This window comes from Oryx dammah, unplaced genomic scaffold (genome assembly GCF_014754425.2).
Source record: "Oryx dammah isolate SB20612 unplaced genomic scaffold, SCBI_Odam_1.1 HiC_scaffold_29, whole genome shotgun sequence".
NCBI lineage: Eukaryota > Metazoa > Chordata > Mammalia > Artiodactyla > Bovidae > Oryx > Oryx dammah.
The window spans coordinates 5,736,799-5,761,888 of record NW_024070213.1 but is presented as its reverse complement, the minus strand read 5'-3'; the positions used below and the strand labels follow the sequence as shown (position 1 = coordinate 5,761,888).

Sequence of the window (25,090 nt, the reverse complement as noted above, 5' to 3'; positions counted from 1 at the left end):
GGGTGGGTTGCTCTCGGCCTGGCTGTGAGGGTGTCCGCGTTTTGCCCACTTGCAGGCTTCTGTATGGGTCTGTGTTCTTTAGAGGGCACCAGGTTGGGGGTGATAGGGCCCCCTGACAGATCCCTTTTCCCATGGGCCATTAATATCCCCAGTACATTCATGAAATAGAACCGCCAGATGGATTTGTAAATGTCCCAGTAAGCAGCTAAAAAATTGCTAAGGACGGGCTTTCCAGCTGTAAAGAATGAAAAGAAGAGCACAGTTGACTGAAAATGGAAAAGAATGTGCTGGAAGCTCCTTGCTCATCTGCAGGAATGGCCTGATGACGGATGGGCAGCCTGGAGCCCACAGACTGATTGGCTCAGTAACTCGTGTCTGTGCAGGAAGGTGGGACAGCAGGGAGGTTAAGTGCTCCCATCTGGCAGTCAAGCAGGCCTGTCTTCACCCCTGCTTCAGCCTCTTATTTGCTGTGTGACCTTCACTTAGTCACTCAACCTCTCTGTGCCTCATTTGTAAAATGGGAAGACTTATCTACCTACCCCATAGGGTTGGGGAGGAGTGACAAGTCATATGCTTAGTACATTGTGGACTCAGGGAGAAGCCCTCGAGGAGTGCTAGCTGTTGTCATAAAAAGCTTGCTTCTCCCTGATCCGAGACCCTACAAACACACCTGCCAATCAACCAGCCTCAGCATTGGCTGAGCCATTTTGTTCTGACCACACTGGTTGACTCCAGTTCCCCACTCAGGACCCTGGCTCGTTCTTGTCCTCTGGCTGTTTCTCGTCCACCTGGCAGAGTCCGACCCACCCCGGCTCGAATGTAGCTCTTGTGAAGCTACACGCCCCATGGCCCCCTCCCACCCTGCTGGGCTGCATTGGTCCCTGGCCCCCCCATACACCAAGGCTCCCTGTTCAGGCCTTGGTAGTGGCCCTCGGAGGGAGGCCCCTGTGTCTTCATGCCTCCTGTCTGCCCCACCTAGACCGTCCACCCCTGGAGGGCAGGACGAGCCTCACCCCCAGCGCTGACCAAGCCTCAGCCCGGGGAAGCCCTGGACAGAGGTGTGGACTCGGGGTGGGTGTGCTGTGAGCTGGTCCCCGCATCCTGGCAGGGCTGGTTGCCGTGCTGGGCGGCAGGAAACAGCTGTAAGAGGGGCTTCCAGGAGGGCAGGGCCGTGACACCGGAGAGTGTGAGCTATGGCTCTCACAACATGGGACTTGGGGAGGGTCTTCGAAGGGGCAGAGGCCGAGCGGGGTGTCTCCAGATTGAGGCTGGGAACTGAGGCCAGCGGATGTTGGGGACCCGGCCTAGGGAGGGCCAGGTATTCCGGGGGTGTGTGTGGGCTCCCCTCTGGAAGCCAGGGGTGCTGAGCACCCAGGAGCACCCACGCCCAGGATGACCCCGAGGCCTGGACACCAACTGCGTCTGCCCCAAGGCAAGAACACCGGCCCGTTTCTGCTTCCGGCTCGGAGTGACAGCCGTGCCCTCCAGAACTGTCGGTTCCGAGTGGGATTCGCGAGATGCTGGAAGGCTCGCTGTCTGTGACTGGCAGGCGCCAGGCTGTCCTCCCCGCCCCACCCCCTGCCGGGAGAAGCCTGCAGCCTCCACAGCCCCTCCCCTCCCCTGGAACTCCCAGCTTCAGACCCGGCACTGGCCTCGGAGTGACCGCTCACCCCTCCTCTCCACCTCCGTGTCCGTCTTGGGGTCTCCTTCTCCAGCTTCCCTCCTGGCGCCCCCTTCTCCATCTCCTCCTTTCGTTCCTGGTTCTCCTCGCTGATGGTGGCTCCGCTCAGGACCAACCCAGAGCTTCTCAACCACCTTCTTTCCAGATGATAATGAGCTCCCCCCCACTCCCTCCCCGACGTTGCTCCCGCCCAGACTCACAGACGCCTCCCACTCTGCCCCGACCAGATCTCTCTTTGAGATCCAGCCGGCGTATTATTCAGTCGACTCAGAAGACACTTCCTCCTGGCTGTCCACCAGGATTTTAGACTTGTTCTGTCTCAAGCTGAACTCCCAAACTGTAGACCCACACCCAGAGGGTATGTGGTAAGGCACAGGCCTCCACTGAGACCCTTTCAACCCCAGCTCCCTTCCCTCTGAAGCTATCAGGGCCTCCTGTTGTTATTTGGGCCCTGCTGTTGTCGGTCCTGCCCACGTCCTCGTCACTCACTTTTGCCACCTGCCGAGCTGCTTTGGGCTCCCAAGTGGGCCGTCCTGCCAGCCTCCCCATCCTCCTGCAGGACCTGTGAGCCCTTTGAGGGTCGAGGCTGAGCTGGGTCAAGTGCAGGTCCTCGGAGTCCACCCTGGTCCCAAGGGGTGCTGGCAGGCGTCTGCTGAAAGGTCTGTAGAGCACCCAGGAGTCGCTTAATTAAGTGACTCTACCTTTAGCGGCATTGGGCTGGGAGGAAGATGAGGACCTGGAAATGGAGTGCTTAGAAGTTATAATTAACTTTTTACTGGCGCCCTACCATAAAACGATGTATAAGACAATATAAAAGGGGTCCAAGGATCTAGTTAAATAGAGCTAGGTCTTTTGCAAGTAAACCCTTAATTAAAATCTGTGAGGGAGGAAGGGAGAGAAAGGGAAAGCGGAGAAGCCGTTCCGAGGTGGGTTTCTTCGGTGTTTGCCTCATCTGCTGCTGCAGGGAGGCCGCGGGGCCGCGGCCAGGGGCCGGGGGTAGTTGGGCACGAAAAGGCTCCACGCCGTCTTTTTGCCTCTGTGCCATCAGATACGGGAGCCCCTGATAGGAGCTGCAGGTGGATCCGAGGGGCTTTGGCAAGGAGTGGGGGGCCTCAGGGTCCCTGTGCAGGAACAGGAGATGACTCCTGGGTGCAGAACTGGTCTTCTTTGCAGGAACAACCGTTTCAGGTGTGGCTGGGAGTTGATGGCCTCCCCACCCACTGCCCACCCTCAGCCCTTCTCTTCTCTCCCTCCCCGCCGACCCACCCCGGCCCCGGTGGGGCCAAGGCCGAGTTAACGCTCCCCACTCCCCGCAGCTCTGTCCCCAGCAGCTTATGCAAGTCGCTGCTTGTGTCTTATTCCTGAGAAAATTGTATTTTTGTTTTTCACCTCATGCAAAGCCTCCCTTCTTCCCAGAGCCTTGGACCTTCGTGTTCACATCTGTCTCTTTGTGCCCAGTACCTGCCCCGGGCTCTGGACTGTCCCCACAGAGCATCAGGGCATCAGAGCATTAGGCCTGAGAGACAGGACTGGGGTGGCCCCAGCCCAGTGTATGCACCCCCCACGAGTGGGGCTGAAAACCTTCTGGGTTTCTTAGGCGGAGCCATCCCGCTGTCTTGCCCAACGTGGCCAGGGTGGTGGGGTGCGGTGGGTTTCCCAGGACTGGCTGCGATCCCAGGGTGTAAGCGGCTCAGCGGGCCGGCAGGTCTGGGCAGACAGGCCTCGTGTGGACCAAGGTCAGTGTTCGCAGCCCCTTCAGTGGATCTGGGAGTCTGGTTCTGGGCCCCTCCTTCTGACTCTGACCTTGACCTCGTTTTTCCTGCTGAGTGCTCACGTCCACGTCCGAAAAATGTGACGTTTCGACCATGTGTCGACTGAGGCCCCTCCCTGGACCCCAGCTTGGCTCTCTTCTTGGACCACACTCCTCCTGGCCTCTGAGCCCTGCTGTGGGTGAGCTGAGTGTCCGTCTCTCCCATGGGAGAACAGGAGAGGGGTCTACACACATCCCAGTCATCCCAGATCTTGGGCGGGGCAGGGTTGGGTGGCGCTGTGTTCACTGTCTTGTCTTGAAGATTTAGTGATGACCGAAGTAGCTACTTCCAGAGGGCCCAGGGTCCCATGTAGAGTCTGACAATGCAGTAAACAGGCAAGGTCACTTAGGTGATTGGATCAATGACTTGGATGATTAGGGGGAGGTGATAGTGATCAAGGTGGGAGGTTTTTTTTTTTTTTTTTTTAGTATAGATGGTTTCAGTTCAGTTCAGTCACTCAGTCATGTCCGACTCTTTGCGACCCCATGGACTGCAGCACGCCAGGCCTCCCTGTCCATCACCAACTCCCAGAGCAGATGGTTTAGGATGGCCTAAAAGAGGACTCGTGAGTAGAGAAGGACCCAGCCCTGAATTGCCTGGTTTGCAGGCAAGGTCTGCAGGGCTGAGCCCAGAGATGGTAGAGGCCAGGGAGGAAGGCCCAGGTCTGCTGACAGTAGGGCGAAGGTGTGAATTTTATCCTGTGTTAAAGATGCCACGGGGGCTTAGAATCCCTTGGACAGCAAGGAGATCCAGCCAGTCCATCCTAAAGGAGATCAGTCCTGAGTGTTCATTGGAAGGACTGATGCTGAAGCTAAAACTCCAGTGCTTTGGCCACCTGATGTGAAGAACTGACTCATTTGAAAAGACCCTGATGCTGGGAAAGATTGAAGGTAGGAAGAGAAGGGGACAACAGAGGATGAGACGGTTGGATGGCATCACCGACTCGATGGACATGACTTTGAGTAAACTCTGGGAGCTGGTGATGGACAGGGAGGCCTGGCGTGCTGAAGTGCATGGGGTCGCAAAGAGTCGACACAACTGAGCGACTGAACTGAACTGAATGGTGTGACTCGGTGTTTTGAAAGACTCGTTTGGCTGCTGGGTGATGCACGGTCACAGCAGGCAGAGGAGGACGCTGGGGCCCCAGGAGAGGCAGGGGGACCTGGAAGTGGACCTGGAGGGGCCCAAGGGACAGAGCAGGGCGGGGGTCTGGCTACAGCGTGGAGATGAGGTCAGCAGGAGAGGCTGCTGGGAGAGACGGGCTGGAGGGCTGGGGGGATGGTTAACATGTGTCCACGGAACCCGGCAGGCCTGGCACGAGGTGAGCAAGTCTTTGTTACCAAGCGGGCTTCCCTGGTGGCTCAGACGGTTAACGAATCCACCTGTGATGCGGGAGATTGGGGTTCGAACCCTGGGTTGGGAAGATCCCCCTGGAGGAGGAAATGGCACCCCACTCCAGTATTCTTGCCTGGAAAATCTCATGGACTGAGGAGCCTGCTGGGCTATAGCCCTCGGGGTTACATGAGTCAGACACGGCTGAGCGACCGAGTGCGCACATACACGCGACTCCAGTTTTTAGAGAGCTCATAATAGACATCAGTGGATGTGCACAGTAGGCTTAGAGCAGATTCTGGCTCATTTGCTTGTTAGTTTGGATAAAAAGGCCTAATCCAGACGTCCTCCAGACACAGGAGGCTGCTATTCCTACAAAGACTAGAGATTGAATATTTAAAACAACAATAAAATTTTTTTTTTTTACTCTGGGCCTCACATCATCTCTGGCTGTCTCTGCTTGGGAGTGGGTTGGTGTCAAGGGATTTTGGTCGTGTGTAGGCACAGCGGCCAGCTTGACTGATAAACAAGTGGTCGCCCAGAAAGAGGGAGACCGATGCTCACATCAAAAATCGGAGGGCGAGGAGAGCAGAGGTTTGGTATTCATTCAAAAAATTAACTTTCTCTATTCTTCACCAAAAAAAAAAAAAAAATTATCACAAAGCCAAGCTGTGTTTCAGGGGCTAAAAGAGAGAAAATTAACTTCTAATAAAGATGAAAAATCTAGAATTCTAAGGTAGTCAAGCGATTTTGGCCAGCCGTAATTATAGTATTTTCATGTTAATGTATAAACCCCTTGAAAGGTGTGCTTAAGTGCTAATTATCTATTTACAACAGAATGGCTTTGGAAATGAAATGAGACCCACTGTGTGTGTGTGTGTGTGTGTGTGTGTATGTGTGTGTGTGTGTATGTATTTCAAACATGTTTTGTGGTTGTTTTTTTTTTAAGTCTGTCATCCTAAAAATCTTTGCCTTATATTAAATTTTTTTAAGTGTTTAAATAAGGTACAGATGCATTTCTCTGAAAGGTATGGGCTCTCTGAAAGTTTTTCCTTAGTTTTATTTTTTGTGTTTCATGGTTCGTTTGGGTTTTTGCTTGCTTATTTATATCTCATCTTGTGTGAAAAGATTTGAGGTGGTTTATAAAAAACAGTAAGAATGGTAAAATGGTAGAGTGTTGGTGATAAATTAAGAGCCAGAATTAAGAAAAAGAAGTCAGAGCAGTTCCCAGGGCGGGCTTAGAATATCAACACCTGGGGCTTGCATGGGCTCTCTGTGCGGGAGCCTGAGCTTCCTGGGGGCCAAGGTGAAAAAAGGCAGACGCATTTGCAGATGGCTGTGATTGCTGGGTGGAGGAGGTGTGTCAGGCCCTCTGGTTGGTCTGTCCCCCGTAGCAATGTCTGATGTGCGTTTCAGCTGTGATTCTTGAGGATCAGACTTATGTTCTGGTCATTTCTGTGTAGGGGGACCTTGGTAAAGATTTTTGATTTGAATGATGTGAATATAAAAAATAATGAATCTTTATTTAGTCTTTTCTAGGACATAAAACATTTCTGTCATTCATTTTGTGCTTCCTGTCTCCCTCCTCTGCTTATTGTTTGGATTGATTGAAGCTTCTTTTTTTCCCCTCTACTGGTTTGGAAATTCGCCGTTCTTTTTCGACTTGTTTAGTGGTTACTCGTAATGTTTTAACATGCATATCCAACTTAGTCTAAAATTCATCAACACTCTCACTCTCCCCTGGAGGCCCCTGGACTGTGCCCACCACACCCCCTCCTACCACTGTCTTATGTATCCTTGTTGTCTGGAGTTTGCCGTCTTACTTTTTTAACACCACCTCACAGCAGTCACCATCATTACCGTGGTTTTCCCATTTGCACCTGATTCTTTACTCAGGGACGTTTGCTGAGCCCTTTTTCATGTGCAGGGTATGATTCTGGGCACTGAAGGTGCAGCAGTGAACACACAGGAGACAGGCCATGGGCAAACAGAGCTATAACATGTGGGGAGGATCAGGGATAAGGGGACAGGGTGTGACATCACCTTCTGATGAAGTGGCGCCGGAGCAGAGACCAGAATGGAGGAGCCAGCCATGTCCACGTCAGGGAGGACATTCTTAGTGGGGGCAGCCGCTCTGAGTCGGAGAGTTGGTGGAATTGTCGAGGACTGGCAAGGAGGCATGGGGCCTGGGGTGTGCTTGGAGGGCCTGAGGGTCAGTGGGGGCCATAGAGGCTGGATGGGGACCAAGTAGGGCAGGTGGAGTTGCTTCATGCAGGAGGGAGACCTTGGCATCCGGGCAGTGTTTGGACAAGTGGAGGGCGGGGTGCAGGCCTTCCAACTCAAAGGGGCAGGCTGTCCAAGAGGCCAAGGCTGGAGCTCTTACTTGCCGTTAGGTTGCACTCCTTCATACATTCAGCGTACATTTACTGAGGACCTCCCCTAGTCTAAGGCATCTGTTAGATGCCCAGGATATGGTGGGTAGCAAAACAGACAAGACTCCCATGCAACAGGAACATAAACAAGAAAATGCCACGATGTCAAGGAGGCAGAACTGGGTGAAGTGGTAGCCTGTGGCCAGGGGAGACACTCAGCCGCCTTCCAGGTATGTGAGGTGGAGAGCCGGTGACTTACCCGCCCTGCATCCGAGGGTCCTCGCCCGTCTAGAGGAGGGTGGTGAGGCCTTCCTCCCAGACTGGTGACTGTGCCGATGAGAGACGAAGGGTTCAAAACAACTTGTTTTCTGAGGCTTTGCTGGGTTTTCCATTGTGAACCTTCTTCTTTGCCCTGAACTGCGTTTTTGCTCATCAGCGCTGGTTGTGGGCTGTGGAACCATCGGAGGAAATTGTTGATCGGAAGAGAAATAGCTGGTTGGCCATTCGAGAGTTGGGGGAAGCAAGATTCTCTTGCTAGCTTGCTTTTTTTTTTTTTCTACAAACATGGAGAGATGTGTTTGGATATGAAATCAGTCTGTGGGTTTTTTAAAATGTCATTTTCATGTTGGACTTCATTCCAAAACAGGAATAGTCAACAAGCCAGAAAATCCTGCCCAGCACAGGATTGAAATATTCTGTCCCCCTGTGCACACACTTAGGAAATGTCTGAGAGATTCCATTTTTCTGTCTATACCACCTTCCTCTGCCTGCCCCCTGCACCTGCCCGCCGCCCTCCCCCCAGCCTTTGTCAGAGGTTCGGTGACTAGTTTGGTTTGGAGGTTGTGACCACCACTTAAAGAGGGTGTGGGAACTGCCCTGTCCTGTTATCCTTGCCGTGGCTTACAGAGCTTGCCCCTGCTCGTGGAGTGTCCGCCAACCCCCACCCCGGTCTCTCCCAGGTGGCCCTGCTCAGAGGCCAGGTGCATGAGAATTCCCTGGAGAGGTGGCGGGAAATCTGGCTGAGATGCAGGTCTCAGTCTGGCGGTTGTGAGATGGGCTGGAGATCCTGCATTTCTAGCCTCCATATGTTTGTGTTTGTTTTTTTTTTTTTTTTCCCCCTATAGCTGATATCTAGTCTTTAGCACTGTGGTCGGAAGAGATGTTTGAAATAATTTCAATTTTTAAAAATTTACCAAGGCTTGATTTGTGACCCCCAAATGTGATCTATTCTGGAGAAATTTCCATGTGCACCTGAGAAAAAAGTCACCTCTGCTGGTTTTGGATGAAATGCGCTGTAGGTATCAATTAGAAATTCTGCCTTTCTAGCCAGCTCCCAGCTGATGAGTAGTCAGGCCCTGAGCTGTCCAGTACTGCAGCCACCTGTCTCTTGGGGATATTGAACACTTGAATGGTGGCTAGTGTGACTGAGAAACTGGCTCTTGTGTTTCATTTCACTGCAATTAATTTAAATTAAATAACCACAGGGGGTTAATGGCTACTGTAGGGACAAGACAACCCCTTGAAGAGTCTGCTGTTACTGTCTCTGTGGATGAAAGAACTGAGCTCAGATAGGTGGAGAGCTAGCCCGACATTGTATAGTGAATAAAAGTGGAATCGAGATTCTAACCCAAGACCTAGGCTCTTTTAAAAATTTTAAATTCCTTTTTTAATACCTAGTGGCTCAAACAGTAAAGAATCCGCCTGCAGTGCAAGAGACCCAGGTTTGATCCCTGGGTCAGGAAGATCCCCTAGAGAAGGGAATGGCTACCCACTCCAGTATTCTTGCCTGGAAAAGTCCATGGACAGAAGAGCCTGGGAGGCTACAGTCCATGGGGTCACAAAGAGTCAGACTGAGTGACTACCATTTTCACTTTCAAGGTGGCCTTGTATATTCAGAAAATCCATGCCCTTTCTATCAGCAGATTCCTCCTTTCTAAGTCTGTTTTAGTATTTGTGGTCAGCAGTAACACTTTATAGCATCAGAACCAATTCACAAAGTCGTATTTAAGTTGCTGATGGGACACAAGAAGGTTCAACACTCTATGTTTCATATGTGAGAGCCACATTTTGCTACAAGGCCTTGTATACATGTTGTATGAGAGCTGAACAGTGATTTTTTTTTCTGGACAGCACTTTACAGTTTAAAAGGTGCATGCATTCATGTTGTTTGCTCACTTCTCCTTTGAAACAAACAGCCTGGGTCCTGAGTAATGTCCTCACTTTACAGATGAGGAGACTGAGGCCTGGTGTAGGAACGTAGTTTCCTGGGGGTCACCCAGGTCCTGGCTGTCAGGGGTCACCTTCCCAGAGAGCCCTTCTTGATGGCCCTACATGATCCACGCCCCCATCCCAATGTGCCCTGTCCCTCTCACCTGGCTTTATTTTTCCATATCTGTTATCCCCACCTGACCTAGTGCTTAATTCTTTGTTTGTTTATTGCTGATTCCTAGGAAGGTTCACTTCTCAAAGGCAGGGATTGTGCTGTTTGTCTCAGTCATGTTGCATCTTCAGCACCATGGAGAGTAACAGCCTCCCAGTCAGCTCTCAATATTGTTACTTATTATTTATAAATTAAATGATTTACAAATCCAGAAGTGAGAGAAGAGCCAGTGGAGAGCATGCAGGCTTTGGAGCTGGCAGGACTGCCTCCCCCATCCTGCCTGGCCACATGCCTGCTGGGGAGCATTGAGAAAGTGATTACTCTCTTGGGCCTCAATGTGTTCATCTGCAGTGTGAGGCTAACACATTTCTTTGTAGGCTGTTGTGAGGATTGAATAAGACACTGCAGGTGGGATCCTGTTTAAACATGTGGATCTGGAGAGACCCCCTTGAGTCTGGATTTTGGCTCCATTCTTCCAAGCCACCTGGCTTTCAGCATATTATGTCCTCTCCCTGAGCCTCAGTTTTCTCATCTGTAAAATGGGACTGATATCTGTAAAATGGGACTGAGTTCTGTGAGGCAGGGACTGATCTGGGCTCAGCACAGGGCCTGACTTGAGAGCTACTCACATAGTAATAAATGCCGCTACTGTTTTTGCTGTGGCTGTTTTGTGAATGCATCTAAGATGCCTGGCAAAAAGCAGATACCCAGTTGATGGAAGCTTTGTTTTTGTTTCATTTTGTTTTAAATGATGGACCAGATTTAATCTCTTACCCATACAGTATTCATTCACATTTTTTTCCCCATTAACAGACAATGTTGTGATAGCTTCAGGTGAACAGCAAAGGGACTCAGCCATGCATATATCTGTATCGATTCTCCCCCAAACTCCCCTATGGGAGTTTTAGTTACTATTGCTAATATCAGACAAGGATGTCTTCCTTTTAAAAATTTATTTATTTATTTATCTGGCTGTTTCAGGTCTTAGTTGTGAAATATGGGATCTAGTTTCCTGACCAGGAACTGAACTCACACCCCCTGCACTGGAGTCTTAGTCACTGGACCACCAGGGAAGTTCCCTGCCTTCCTTTTAAAAAAATATCAGATATTTAAAACCTAGGATTTAGTTCTATAAAATTTGCTTTTAAGAAAATCAGTTTTTAAAAAGTGTATAGGTTTGTTTTTTTGATTTCTCTTAAGAAGGGATTTCACACCTTTCCAAGTGTGCACGATACAAATGAAGATCTGAGCTCTCTGGGACGGCCGTTTGGAGCTAATTCGGGGCTGGTTTGACAGCCGTGACACTGAAGGGGAAGCGTGGAGCTGACAAAGCGGGGCTTTCTCTGGTGGCGTCCCAGCCGCTCCAAATAGTCACTTTCCAGACTAGCATTTGTCATACTGGTGTTTGAAAGATTTTTGTTCGTCGATCCAACCGGAACCCTCTCCCCCTAACACTCTTTGTTGGTTCCCTGCTGTGTCCCGGGTGAAGTCCAGACCTTCCTGGGTAGTGGCGTCCCCTCCTGCTGTGACCCCAATCTGTCCCTTCCCAGGCCTGCCCCCTCTGGCACTGTCATCTGCCCTAGGTTTTTAAGCAGTTGCCGAATACCTGGCCAGTGGGTTTTCCCACCTCCATGCCTCTGCTTGTGGGGCATAGTCTTCCCGGAGACCCCTCCCAGCTTCGTCTGCCTGGAGAGCTGCTATTTCTCTGATGCCCGCTCTCATCCGCCTTTAGGAAGCTCCCCCCTCTCTTCTGATGGGGGAAAGGAAAAATCACTGCTGTGTATGGTTCCTTAGGACTTGGTACCACCCCCAGTGTATGCATGCGTGTATGATCAGTCGTGTCTGATTCATTGCGACCCTATGGGTGTAGCCCACCAGGCTCCTCTGTCCATGGGATTCTCCAGGCAAGAATACTGGAGCGGGTTGCCATTTCCTTCTCCAGGGGTTCTTCCTGACCCAGGGATCGAACCCGGGTCTTTTACGTCTCCTACACTGGCAGGCGGGTTCTTTACCACGAGCACCACCTGGGAAGACCACCACCCCCATTACACCCCCAAATTGCTTGCATGTGTCTTTCCCACTCTAGATTACAGGAGAAGGGGCTGGGGAGGGGGGAACCTCTCTGTTCCCAGCTCCCAGCACAGAGAGTCCAGCACTTACTAGGACCAAGGAGAGTGACTGTGGAATGAAGGAAAGCATACACAAAAGTGGTGAGAGGATTTTACTCTCCTGTATCTTAATCTTCAAAATGTTTGTTTAGCTATAGAACACTTGGTTTCACTAAGAAGTATTTTAAAAATAGGAATCTTTTGTCTTCACCATTTTCAAATACTTACTTCAGTTTACTGCAAAGAAGATTGTTTGGATCAATTTCCCCCCTTTAAATGGTTGGTCTGTAGGTGTCAGAAGGCACCAGAAGAACCTTATGGAAAATGTTTGTTCAGTAACGTGAGGGTCAGATCTCCGCCCTGTATCCTTGCCTTTCACGCAGAGTGGTCAGATCCCAGGTGAAATGCATGCTGGGAATTTTTTGGAAGGGTAGAAGTGAGTGTAGACTTCCTAGCCTGGAACTCCTCATTTAGGGCTTTCTGATAAAGTGGGGTGGGTAAGGGCGCCCAGTCATTAGACGGCCGCTCAGTCCCTGTCCACCTTGAAATGCTGATGACTTCCAAGATCCAGGATTGTTCACTTCCAAGGCCAGAATGAATGGCTGCCAGGGTTCTAAGATTCGAGGACTCTCGGGGTTCCAAGAGCCTAAGGTTCTACCTAGGATTCAGGGTGCTCAGTTCTCTCCCAAGATGCTTTAAAATTCTTTATTGTGATTAAATATACAAACATTTACCACTGTAACCTTCCTGAGGCCTACAGCTCAGTGGCACGCAGTTCAGTCACACTGTGAATGGAGCCCTCCTGACCGTCTGTCTCCTGCATTCTGTCATGGGGCCCTCACTGCGGCTGTCTCTTTCACATTGTCATGGAGTCCTCACTACCGTCTGTCTCCTCACACTGTCATGGGGCCATCACTTCCGTCTGTTTCCTCACACTGTCATGGGGCCATCACTTCCGTCTGTCTCCTTCACACTTTCATGGGGCCCTCACTGCCATCTGTCTCCTCACACTGTCATGGGGCCCTCACTTCCATCCGTCTCCTTCACACTGTCATGGGGCCATCAGTACCATCCGTCTCCTTCACACTGTCATGGGGCCATCACTTCCATCCGTCTCCTTCACACTGTCATGGAGTCCTCACTACCGTCTGTCTCCACACTGTCATGGGGCCCTCACTGCCATCTGTCTGCTCACACTGTCATGGTGCCATCACTTCCGTCTGTCTCCTCACACTGTCATGGGGCCATTACTACCGTCTGTCTCCACACTGTCATGGGGCCATCACTTCCGTCTGTCTCCTCACACTGTCATGGGGCCATCACTTCTGTCTTGTCTCCTTCACACTGTCATGGGGCCCTCTCTGCCATCTGTCTTGTGAACTCTTCATCTTCCCAAACTGAAACCCTGTATCCACGAAACACTAACTCCTCCAGCCCCTGGTACCCCCCATACTTTTGTCTCTGTGAATTTAGCTATAAACATCTGCTACAAGGAGAATCATACAGGTTTTGTTCTTTTGTGACTGGCTTATTTCACTGGGCATAATATCCTTAAGGTTCACCCACGTTGAAGCATGGAGTCAAAATTTCCTCCCCTTTAAAGGTTGAATTATATTCCATTGTATGGATAGGGCACATTGTATTTATCCATTTATCTGCTGATGGACACTTGAGTTGGTCCCACCTTTTGTGCCTCTGTTTCTAATTCCTTAGGTTATATTCTCAGAAATGGAATTGCTGGATCATATGCTCGTTCTGCTTTAAGTTTTTTGAGAAATTTCTGTACCATAGTGGCTGTTTCATTTTATTCTTCCACCAACAGTGCCCAAGGGCTGTCATTTCTCCGTATCTTCACCAGCTCCTGTTGTTTTGTTTTTCTGATAGTAACCTTTCTGATGTATGTGAGATTATTATCTTATAGTTCTATTTGCATTTCCCTAATAATATGATTTTTAAATATATTTTTCCCACTCTTTGGGTTGCCTTTCACTCTGCTGGTGGTATCTTTGATGTGCAGATGTTTTAAATTTTGATATATATTTTTTCATTTGTTGCTTGTGCTTTTGCTGTCATACCCAAGAAATCATTGCCAAATCCAGTGTCATGAATCTTTCCTCCTATGGTTTCTTTTAAAAGTATTATAGCTTTACTTCTTACTTTTAGATCTTTGTTCCATTTTGAGTTACTTTTTGCATGCAGGAGACATAAGAGATGTGGGTTCGACCCTTGGGTTGGGAAGATCCCCTGGAGGAGGGCCTGGCAACCCTTTCCCGTGTTCTTGCTTGGAGAATCCCATGTACAGAGGAGCCTGGTGAGCTACAGTCCAGGGGGTCACAAAAAGTTAGGTGTGACTGAAGTGACTTGGGCAGCATGGATTAGTGGCCAGCTTCATTCTCTGCCATGTGGATGTCCAGTTTTCCCAGCACCATTTGTTGAAGACTGCCTTTTCCCCATTGAATGGTCTTAGGTTCTTTGTAAAAAGTAACTTGACCATACGTATTTATCTCTGGACTCTATTCTATTGCATTGATCTGTGTGTTTGCATTTATGCCAGTGCTATACTGTTTTAATTACTGTAGCTTTGTAGTCAGTTCTGGAGTCAGGAAGTAAGAGACTTTCAACTTGGTTTTTCTTTTTCGAGATTACTTTGGCTATTTAGGGACCCTTGAGATTCCATGTGAACTTTAGGATGGATTTGCTGTTTCCGAAAGAAACATCATTGAAACTTTGGTAGTAATGCCATTGAATCTGTAGATCATTTTGGGTAGTATTGACATATTAATAGTATGAAGTCTTCCAATTCATGGGCACAGGGTATCTTTCCACTTATTGGTGTCTTCTTTAGTCTCTTAAAAGACATTTTGGAGTTTTTACATATAGATCTCCTACCTGCTTGGTTAAATTTATTTTTATATATTTTATTCTTTATGATGCTATTGCAAATAGGGTTGTTTTCTTAATATCCTTTTCAGATTGTCTATTGTGTTTAAAAATGCAACTGTCTTCCCCATTGTTTTTGTATCCTGCACCTTTGCTGAATTCGTTTAATTTGTTCTAAAATCTGTATTGCTTTTCAAAATGGTCTTTAAAGGTTTGTTTACAAAGCCACAAGATGTCTTGAAAATATTATGTTGTTTAAAATAAAGTCATTGAGAACTCCTCAGTAGGAGGTTTTGTAAGGACTCAAGTGTACGGCACCATTTTTTCTTTTTCTAGAGAAATGTTTAATGCAAAACCTTTGGTGTATATAATATGTCTGGGTGATTGTGACAGATATGGAGAAATCGTGGCTTCAGCTACAGATGGATCAGGATTCAGGTTCCCACTTCTCTGCTTACCCATTTTGCACTTCTTTAACGTAAATGAGCCCCAGTTCCTTCATCCGCCAATCTACTGCCCATTCTATGGGGCTGTTGTGAGGGTTAGATGTAGGGCACGGGGGAGCCTGTCTCATATTCTCAGCAGGTGACGCCTACGATGTCATTCGTGGCTGTCGGACCTGCCAGGTGAGGAGCTGCTTGGCCGGATCACCTGCCTCTGAACCTGGTTGCCGGACCTCCCAGTACGTAGACCCTCAGAATCGCAGAGGAATCAACCAGGTCAGCTTTTCTGCCTGTTCTGTCTTTCCACCAGTCTCAACTGTGGCCTCGTTTGATTTGGTTCTAGATTTTGAGTAGCAGGTAGCACAAGTGAGAGATCAGGCTGCATTGGGCAGAGGTAGGAGGCAGGTGAGGAGTGCCTGGCCTCCGATGCCTTTGTTTAATTTCATTGCAGTTTTATTTATTACCCTATTGTTGCTCAGTTGCGTTAGTTAGACTCTTTGCAACCCCCTGGACTGTGGCCCTCGAGGCTCCTCTGTCTGTGGGATTCTCCAGGCAAGCATACTGGAGTGGGTTGCCATTTCCTTCTCCAGGGGATCTTCCCAACCCAGGGTCAAACCAGTGTCTCCCGCGTCTGCTGACTCGGCAGGCAGATTCTTCACCACTGTGCCACCTGTTAAGGTAAGGCATGTGTGCAGTGGGTCATGACAGCTACAAGGCTTATGGTAAAGCCAACAGTCTCCTCCCTAGTGATTTCTGTCTCCTGTGCATATTGGGTAGCTGCTGCTTTATTACCACAATGTCTCTAAGTAACAACCTCATATTGCTGCATTTTCTTTTTCAATTTTAGAGATTCCTTTTTAATGTCTTACAGTGAACACTTAGAGACTTAGTCTCTCTATCCGTGTATACACACCTCTGATCCTTTTTCTACAATCCCATCACAGTTTTTAGGTAAATATTCACTGTGTAACCTATTGTTTTTTGTAAAGTAATTAATTGGTTGGTTTGTTTGCTTTTTTCCCTGTGTACCCATCGTGGTTCATCCCTGTCTCCTGCAAGGTTTTAAATGCCTCTCAGCAGTGTGGTGAGCTGGGCTGGACCATCTGTTGGCTCATTTTTCTTGTACTTCCTGAGCATCTGACTCCTGCCCCAGTCGGGATTAGGTGCCCAGGCCTCTGCACCCTCACCATCCTGGGATCGCCCTTCACCATTTCCATTTGCCTTCCTTCTGTCTTGGAGCCCCTGGTCCTGACATCCCGTGACTTCCTTTTTCTTAGATTACTCCCTCATTCTGGTGGAGCACACGCTTCAGTAGCTTTCTGAGAAAGAATGCACTGGAGATAAATGTCTGGCCAAATGGTATGTCAGGAAAAGTATTTTGTCCTCCATCGTAATTGGTAGTTTGGGTGTAGAATTATAGGTAACAGATCATTTTCCCTCAGAATGTGGAAGGCGTTGCTCCATTTTCTTTAAGTTTCCTTTGTCACTATTGAGTATCTCATCGTTTGTATATGACCTGTTTTGTTTTTAGACAATGTGTCTCATATGTGAGTGGGTTTTATTCATTATTGTGGTAACTCTTTAAATGGAGCAAATATTGTCTTTAATCCTGTGGATTATTTTTCCAAAATTTCCCACCCCTCTTTTTTTCTTCCTGACTTCTTTTTCCTAGTATTCACATGTGGAATCCCTGCTTTTGATTCTCTGATTTTTGCCTCACTTCATTGTTATTTTGTTTCAATCTCAGGGAGATTTCCTCAACTACCTCTTCTACTCTTTAACCAAAACTAAAATATTCTGCCACATTTTAGTTTCGTTTGTTAAGAGCTCCCTGCTAGAATTTCATGGATGCAATGTCTTCTATCATCTCACCAATGGTGATAACTATATATATATATATGTTTTTTTTCCTTGCATCAACCCTATTTTCTCCAATTTCCTTTCTTCTTATTTGCGCCTCTGCCCATTTTCAGCTTGGAGTCTTTTCTGTGAGGTCTGATAACCCTATGTGTTGTGTTTAAGAACCAGACACTTGAAAGCTGTTTTATTTAAAAAATATTTATTTATTTGGCTGCACTGGGTCTCAATCGCAGGATCTTTGGTCTTCGATCGGCATGTGGGATCTTTAGTTGCAGCATGTGGGCTGACCAGGGATCGCACCCAGGCCCCCTGCATTGGGAGCATGGAGTCTTAGCCGCGGGACCACCAGGGAAGTCCCAGAGCTGTTGATAAGCTGTGTGTATACATGTGTGTATATGTGGAGGGGGAATGTACCACGATAGCCCTGGCTGTCTCTTTGGGGATGCCTGATGTTGCTATCTGTAGGTTTTCCTTCTGGATGTGTCTTTCTCCCCAGAGATGAGTTCCTCGGTTTGCAAGGCTGGCTTCCAGAGTTTGAGAGCGAGTCAGGGAAGGGCCCTGGGGCCTCCACGGTCACCATATTCATCCTTGTCCTTCATCTTCCTGCTGTTCAGGCTCTGGCCTCACTGCCCATCCCCCTCAGGCCAGTGGTCTCTAAGTGGGGCTGTGGAGCCATTGTTTTCCCTTGAGAGTAAATGCCCTCTTTTCTGCAGAGATTAGGGGTGAAGGGCATGGTGACGGTCTGATGGGGGGTTCTGGGCCTGCCTGCTCCCGGATGTTCTAGGTCAGACTCTGCACCTCAGCCCAGGTCCCCAAGCCTCCTGAGGCTCTGGCCGTAGCTTGTCCTGCTTCTTGTGGGAGAGTCACACCCTTTTATTCCTTTACCATTGACATCACAGGATGTCAGCAACAAGCAGGCAACGTGGGTGTTCAGAACACCCACCCTGTGTGAGCCCTTCTGTTTGACACTGTCAGCACCTGCCTTGGGAACTCCCATCCCAGCATCACCTGGAAGGTCTTAGGAAGCTGAAAAGAGGTCAGAACCTCCATGTTCCCTCCTTGTGGGACTGATGGGGAAGCTGAGGCCTGAGCAGAGGAGGCCTCACCTGTGTCCGGGGAGGTGGTATCAGAGGTGAGGCTAAGCCCAGGCCTCCCAGCCTCCAGCCCAGGCTCTTCCCGGAGCCTCTGGGTACCAGCTCTGCACCCGGGCCTCGTGCCCCACTGATGTCTGTTGAGGGAGTGAAAGACATGACATTTGGTGTCTGCCACGTGATGTGCTGGTCAACATCTTAGGGATGGCCCTTCCAGAACATTCCATGGTGGGTTGCCTGGGGGACCTTTGGTGACTCAGTGACCTCACCATCCACCCCTCATCCTTGGTCCTGCATGGGATTCAGGGAACGTGTATGAGCACCTTCCTGAGTAGCCAGCCCTGTGCTAGGTGCAGAGAGGAAGCAGGTGGGTTCCAGTGTCAGGACGTCTGGCCGATGGGGGAAGCAGATAAAGCAGCTGACAGCGAGAGTGCAGGCTGGGCAGGGCTGGGTGAAAGAGGGTGATCATGGAAGGCAGCCTGGAGGAAGTGGCACTTGGGCCCACTGGTGACGGGTGAGTTAAATTGGAGTTGGCTCAGGAAGAAGGCAAGAAGGGAGTCCTAGGTGGGTGGAACAGCGTGAGCAGGTGTCCGGAAGCCTTAGGAGCTCAGAGGTACGTGGTGTGTCGTGCTGCGGGAAGGTGAGGTCGTGGCACCGACGGGGCCTGGCCTGGAGGGGGCGCCATAGCGTTGAGTTCTGCATGCGCACTACATACAGGGTCGCCAGCTTGGCCCCGGGTGAAGGTCTCAAGGGGCCTTTCCTGAGGTGTTTGGTGGGCGGGTGTGTGTTCTGGCAAGCCGTGACTTCTGGGGAAGTTTCCACAAAATCTTGCTGGCTACAGGAGGCCTGATTTTGGGGAGAAAGAACACAGAAGCTTTTCAACTGTCCTTTTTAGCCTCAAGTCATATGTGGTCTGCCGTAGCGATTGAAAGGAGCATTTAAATAGACGATCAGGACTGAGTGTTCCTGGTTTTAAAACATTTCCCAGGAAAAACAAATGTTTGAAAGTTAAACATTTTGGCTATTAGGAGGAAACAGAAGAAAAATTGCATTTGCCTTTTAAATATGGGCACTCGTGTTGGGTTATAAATCCAGAGCTTCCCACACAGGGCCCGAGCGGGCCGGCCTGCAGCTTGGCAGAGGGGCCACCCTCCCAGGACCGTCTGCCCCACAGTGGGGGTCTGAACACCCAGGGCTGGCCAGGCAGTCTGGATTCCGGTGCCATGCTGTGACCCCAGGCAAGTGACCTAACTTCCTTAGGTCTGTTTTCTCATCTCCGTCCTCCCAGCTCCCATCTCTAGATTTCCTGGTGAAAGAGCGGCAGTGAAAGCGTGAGCTGCTCAGTCGTGCCCGACTCTTTGCGACCCCATGGACTGTAGCCCGCCAGGCTCCTCTGTCCATGGAAATCTCCAGGCACGAATACAGAGTGGGTAGACATTCCCTTCTCCAGGAAATCTTCCCGACCCAGGGATTGAACCTGGGTCTCTCCCGTGTTGCAAGCAAAGTTTTTATTCTCTGAACCACCAGGGAAGCCCCGAGAACACTGGATTTCCTGGTAGAGCATGGCATTTCATTCTCCTTCCAGCCCTAAATACAATGATGACAGCTGCCATCCGGGCTGTATAAATCTTGCCTTTGAGTATTCTGAATTCTGACTTGGCATCTTGGAGGCTGGCTGACCCCGGCGGGACTAGCCCTCCAGAGTTAACTCATTGCTGAGAAGAGTAAGGACTCAGTTCTGAGCACACCTTTCAGAAGCAAACCAGCCGATCCAGAGTTCTCCACCCCCACCCCACCCCCTCTTGTATGCTATCCTGGTCACCCCAGGGCTGGGAGCAGACATCGAGGATCAGCCCTTTCCCCCAGACCCCACCCGCCTTATTCACTAGCTCATCCTCCACTCCCTTGCCCTGTTTTTAGGGATCTGTGAGTATAAACTTCTTCCACAGGACAGTTATTTTCAAGTCTGCGAGTCTTACCACCCCTGATTAAAACAACCCCCTGTTTAAGTGCAATACAGGGGCTTTACATGTCTTCCCTGGTGTGATTTTTCTAAGAACTCTGTGAGGAGCCCTGAACATTTCACCTTTATGGGCGAGGATGCTGGGACTCAGAGAAGTGATGGTTTTCCCTCCAGGTCAGATAGCCAGGAGGCGGATGTGGGGTCCAGCTTTGCTTTCTAAGGGTACCTAGAAGCATCGAGTGTGAATTGCTGATCACAGTGCCCAGCACGGGGCAGCACAAACCAGCGTCTGTGGGGGGCACAGCCTCTGTGGTGTGCTGCGTCGCTCAGCCCTGCCCTCGTCCCAGGCTCCCGTCTTCAGCCTCCCCTGCCCCCTCGTGCTGCACTCAGAATTCTCTTCTTGTCGGCCCGTGTCTTCCACGCGTGCACGGCAGTGGCATGCGGGTACCCAAGCCATGTGCAGCCCCCATGATGGCTCGAGGCTGGCTCTGCATTCCAGAGTTACTCTAGACCGCGTGCCATCCCAAGAAGTCTGCTCACGTGACTCTCCTAGACATCGGCAAGTGTTTAAACACAGAACTGTCAAAGACGCACTAAAAATGCAATCAGAGATCGTTAACGCTGTCTCTTTATTCCAGTCCCCTCTGCTGTTTTCTGCGAGCCGGGGATGGGCGGGCAGGGGAGCCGCTGCATTCAGAGACACTAAAACTCCGCCGGGCTCCATACGCTGCTCCGGGAACAGTGTAGATTATGGAGAAGCTTGCACGTATCTTGTTGAATTTAACAGATTATGCAGTTGGAAGGCAGCATTTTCTGTTAAATGGGATGGGGAAGTGTTAGCGAGAAAGAATTGCAACCTTTTGGAGGAAGATTAATCTTGGAAGCGCAAGTAGTGGATTTTGTTCGCATCCCTCCCTGTGCCCTGAACCCCGCTCACACTCGATGCTGTGTGCACTCCACGTGTGGGTGCGTGTCTATTTGGACATAGATGGCCAGTGAAAAGTTAAAACAATATGGTCATCTTCCAGTGCTCTGCTGATGTATACCTGGTGGGTCTTTTTGTACTACCCACAAACCCATGGCTAGCAAACGCCAAGATCTCAAGTGAGCTGGCTGAGAAGAAAGGAAGCATTTTGGAAAGATGACCTAAATGTTACCACGCAGAATACAAATGCATAGCAATGCTCACCGGCTCTGAAAAGCCAGGAGGAGGGCTGGGTTCCCTAAGCACTTGCTGCTTCTCCCAGACCTGAGGCTGGGAGACCACCCCCTGGCCCACCCAGCGAGACTCACCAGGCCCAGGAGCTGAGCAGACCCTCAGGTCCCCATGCCACTCTTCCTGAATGTCCTGTCTTTCGAGTCCCCACCTCAGCCTGTGTGTCCTCCTGGAGGCTGGCTGGTGTGACCGCTGTTCTGTGTGCCTGAAAAATAAGCCACGCCAGGACAGCTGGAGGAAAAATTTGGAGGAAAGGGAGGGATCCAGCTAGAGAGAGATCAGTTGGTATAAAGGAGACAGACTATCTCAAGATGGGTGGATTGATTTATAAATGCCTCCATCTGTCCATAAGCCATTCATCTTTGTCCGCCCATCCACTCACTCACCCACCCACCCATCACCTGTCCACCCAGTGATCTGTCTCGCCCTGAGAAGCAGTGTGGCATGAAGGTGCTGATTCAGGGTGAGTTCGATGAGGCCGAGCTACAAAGACTAAATGTCCAGAACCCTCTGTGCTTGTGCATCACTTTATTATTTGATTTCTGAGCCTCTGTTTTCCCAGTTATAAAATGGGGATAGTAGCTTAAGTGTCTTTGAAGGTTAAATAGCTGGTGAGTTGCCGAGTCCAAGTTGCCACAGTCAGACAGATGTGCTTGGGGCTGGACCTCCAGCTCAGAAGGAGGTGGTCCTGAGAGGTCTCTGTGTTCACACACGGATGAGCCCCCTGCCTCCAGGCTGCACGGCACCCACGTTTTAGAGAGACCAGACGGTATTTGAGGGTGTCATGATGGCTTGTTGGGCCTCCTGCCTCTGCCTGGCTTTGTGTACAGGAGCTCGTCCTCCCATGGGAGGGAAGAAGCCTCAGTCACCTCCTGTGATCCGAGGTTGGAGAAGCCGGAGAGAGCCGAGCGTCTCTTGCCCACTCCCCAGGCCCTGGTAGTCGGGAGCTGCGGAAATAAATGAAACTGTACGGTTGGAGTAATTTGCTAATTTGCTTAAGCAACATCCCCAGTCAGAGACATGACATAAATACGTTAGTGCGGGGAGGCACTTGGGGTGGGATGGGTGGGTGATGTGAAGTAGAAACGCAGAGAAACAGCGCTGGAAGGCAGTCGTGATGGCCGCCGCCCCAGCCATGACTCCAGTGCGGCAAGGAGCTGGCCTGATGGCCTTGAAAGAATCTGAGCTGCTGACCCGGAGGTGTGAGGTCAGTTGGACCAGCACCTAGCATCACTTGTCCCGCTCGCCTGCTGTGGGACCTCAGGCCCCTGACGTGGGAACCTAGTTCCCCAGTTACGAGACGAGAGGTCGCCGAACCTGCCTCGGGAGCACCCAGCCTGTTACCAAGGGTGGCTGGCCCAACAGCGAGGTCCAGGAAGTGGCGGGTTTCTCTCTGTGATGCCCTCAGGCCCTCTCCCCTCCCCACGGGCAGCCTAAGCTTCACTGGAGGTTGGGGGAGCGGGGTCTCTGCACCGTGTCACCTGGGGTCCTGGTGGGGCCTTTGCTTTCCCGATTTCTGCTGGGACCTGCTTGGGCTGGAGGTGGGTGAAGCCCACATATCTCCTGTCTGCCCCCGAAGCTCTCCTGTGAGGGGAACAAGCAGACTGCTCAGCACCCCTGAGCCAGGCTGGGATGACAGATAGGAGGGTGGGTGAGGTGGGAGGCAGAGGGGCCTTGCAGAGCTCAGCGCCGTGGTCTGGTTGGCAGCCGAGGGGCAGGGGCCAGGTCTGTCCCCTTCTTGTCTCCAGGGACTGTGGCCCGGGCCATAAACCCCAGTGCCTTAAAATGAGTGCAATGGGCCTGGGTGTCAGTGGTAGAGACAGGTTGGGACTGTGCCAAACTGACCTCTGCTTCTTGCCTGAAGGAGGCATAGGTACCTAGCACTTGCCTAGGCCAAGATTGTGAGATTTAAAATGAATCGATTTCTAGAAAACAGAAAGAATGACATTTTACTGGGAGTTTCTGTAATTTTTAACGTGGGCAACAAATTGAAATTTTAAAAAGATGAGAAAGTTTTTTTTTTTGCCAAACAGTATGTCAGTGGGCAGGGCAGGCCTGCGGGCTTCTAGTTGGCAAACTCTGGCCCAGGGAGGCCGACTCCTTTCTGAACCTCAAAAGCCTTTTTGCGTTTCCATTCATTGGTTTGCATGATCCCAGAACAGTCTCTCGAGGTAGACATTTTTCTTCCCATGTCACAGGTGAGGAAACAGAGGTCAGTTAAACAGAGGAGGTTAAGTCAAAGTCATATGGCTCGTTAGCATCTGAGCCCCAGCTGTCAGCACTTAGAGCCCCCATGCCTGTCACTGGACAACCTCCCTGAGTTGACAAACACCAGAGAAGAGGGAATGCTACTTTTCTCCAACCTGTAAACAAGTCTGGGGACTTCCCTAGCAGTCCAGTGGTTAAGACTCTGCCTTCCGGTTCAATCCCAAATCCCTGGTCCGGGAACTAAGATCTCACATGCTGTGCAGTTTGGCCCAAAAAGAGAGATGTCTTTTTTGAGGGGGGTGGGGAGTGGGGTCACTGGTGAGGCAGTGATGAACAGACCAAGTGTCAGGAAAACGACTCACTGTGTAGCCCCCAGGTGAAGGGGCCTGAGACGGGGAGGCGGGGACCTGGGAGCAGGGGTCTCCTTCCCAGGCGGAATTGGCCCGGACAGAAGAACCGGAGGCGGGGAAGTCCTGAGAATGAGGCGGGGCCCCTGCAGCTCAGAGGCCCAGCAGGAAGCTGCCCAGCCCCCTCCCGCTGGTCCGGGGGGGCTTCAGTCGGCCACCCAGCAGAAACGGGGGCAGGGAGACCTCAGGGTTGTTGATCAGAGGGCACCTGTCTGGAGGAAGGGTCACCTCTGCCAGGGCTCCCGGGGGCTCTTGCCTGCCCCCCTTCCCCCAACTGCCCTGTGACCTCCGGAAGCCAACAACGGAGCCCCGTGTGTGTGTGTGTGTGTGTGTGTGTGTGTCTGTGTCGGCCCTGCAGGCAGCCTGCCCTACGAGTACAAGGTCGTGATCGCCGGCAACCACGAGCTGACCTTCGACCAGGAGTTCATGGCCGACCTCATCAAGCAGGACTTTTACTACTTCCCGTCCGTGTCGAAGCTGAAGCCCGAGAACTACGAGAACGTGCAGTCGCTGCTGACCAACTGCATCTACCTGCAGGACTCGGAGGTCACCGTGCGCGGCTTCCGGATCTACGGCTCCCCGTGGTGAGTTTGTGGGTGCTGTCCTGACCGCGGGCGACGGGGAAGCTGTGCGAGGGGGGGGGGGACGGTGGAGCTGAGGCTGAGTGCTCAGAGGGAGGTGGGGCTGGGACAAACCACGCGGAGACTTGGGGCCAGCTGTCCCCTGACGCCGCAGGACCCTGGGCAGGTCACTGCCACTCTCTGAGCCTTGGTTTCCCCATATCTGACAGATAATTAGATATGTTATACTGGCTCACATTTAGACAGGTACCATTATTATCCTCATTTTCCAGGAGAGGAAACTGGGACACAGAGAGGGTGAGGGTCTTGCTGAAGGTCACACAGCTAGGAATGGGCAGAGCTGAGATTAAACCTAGGCAGGTGGTTCCAGAATCCCTGCTTTTAACCATCATCCTATACTCCAGAAATCTCCCTATTGTCTGTCCCTCTGACACACGGAAGATGCTTGGGTGGAGGTGATGACCGATTAGCCAGACTGAGACGAGGCAGTCAGAATTCCCATGGAGGGCCAAAGGCCTGCTTTACTGCACTGGGGACAGCAGTTGTTTAAATCACCAGCATGCATCAAGACTTTGTTGCCTGCTGGAGACACGGAGCAATCAGGCCTTATCCCTAGGCTCACCTGGCTGAGTGGGCATCAGGGGGAGAACAGGTCATTACTGGTCTCTGTGATGGTCAGTGTGTCCACAGTAACTTGAGGGATGGCGATGGTGGTGATGATGGTGGTGGTGGTGATGATGGTGGTGATGGTGATGGT

General features: G+C 50.7%; 1 protein-coding gene across 1 annotated transcript in view; it reads left to right on the top strand.

Annotated features, from left to right (window-relative positions):
- Positions 1–25,090, top strand: part of MPPED1 (metallophosphoesterase domain containing 1) — a 68,309-nt gene that overhangs the window by 14,276 nt on the left and 28,943 nt on the right. The window contains exon 3 of the mRNA XM_040233145.1: positions 24,111–24,336. Within this exon, the coding sequence (XP_040089079.1) occupies positions 24,111–24,336 (226 nt within the window). The remainder of the gene's footprint in view (positions 1–24,110; positions 24,337–25,090) is intronic.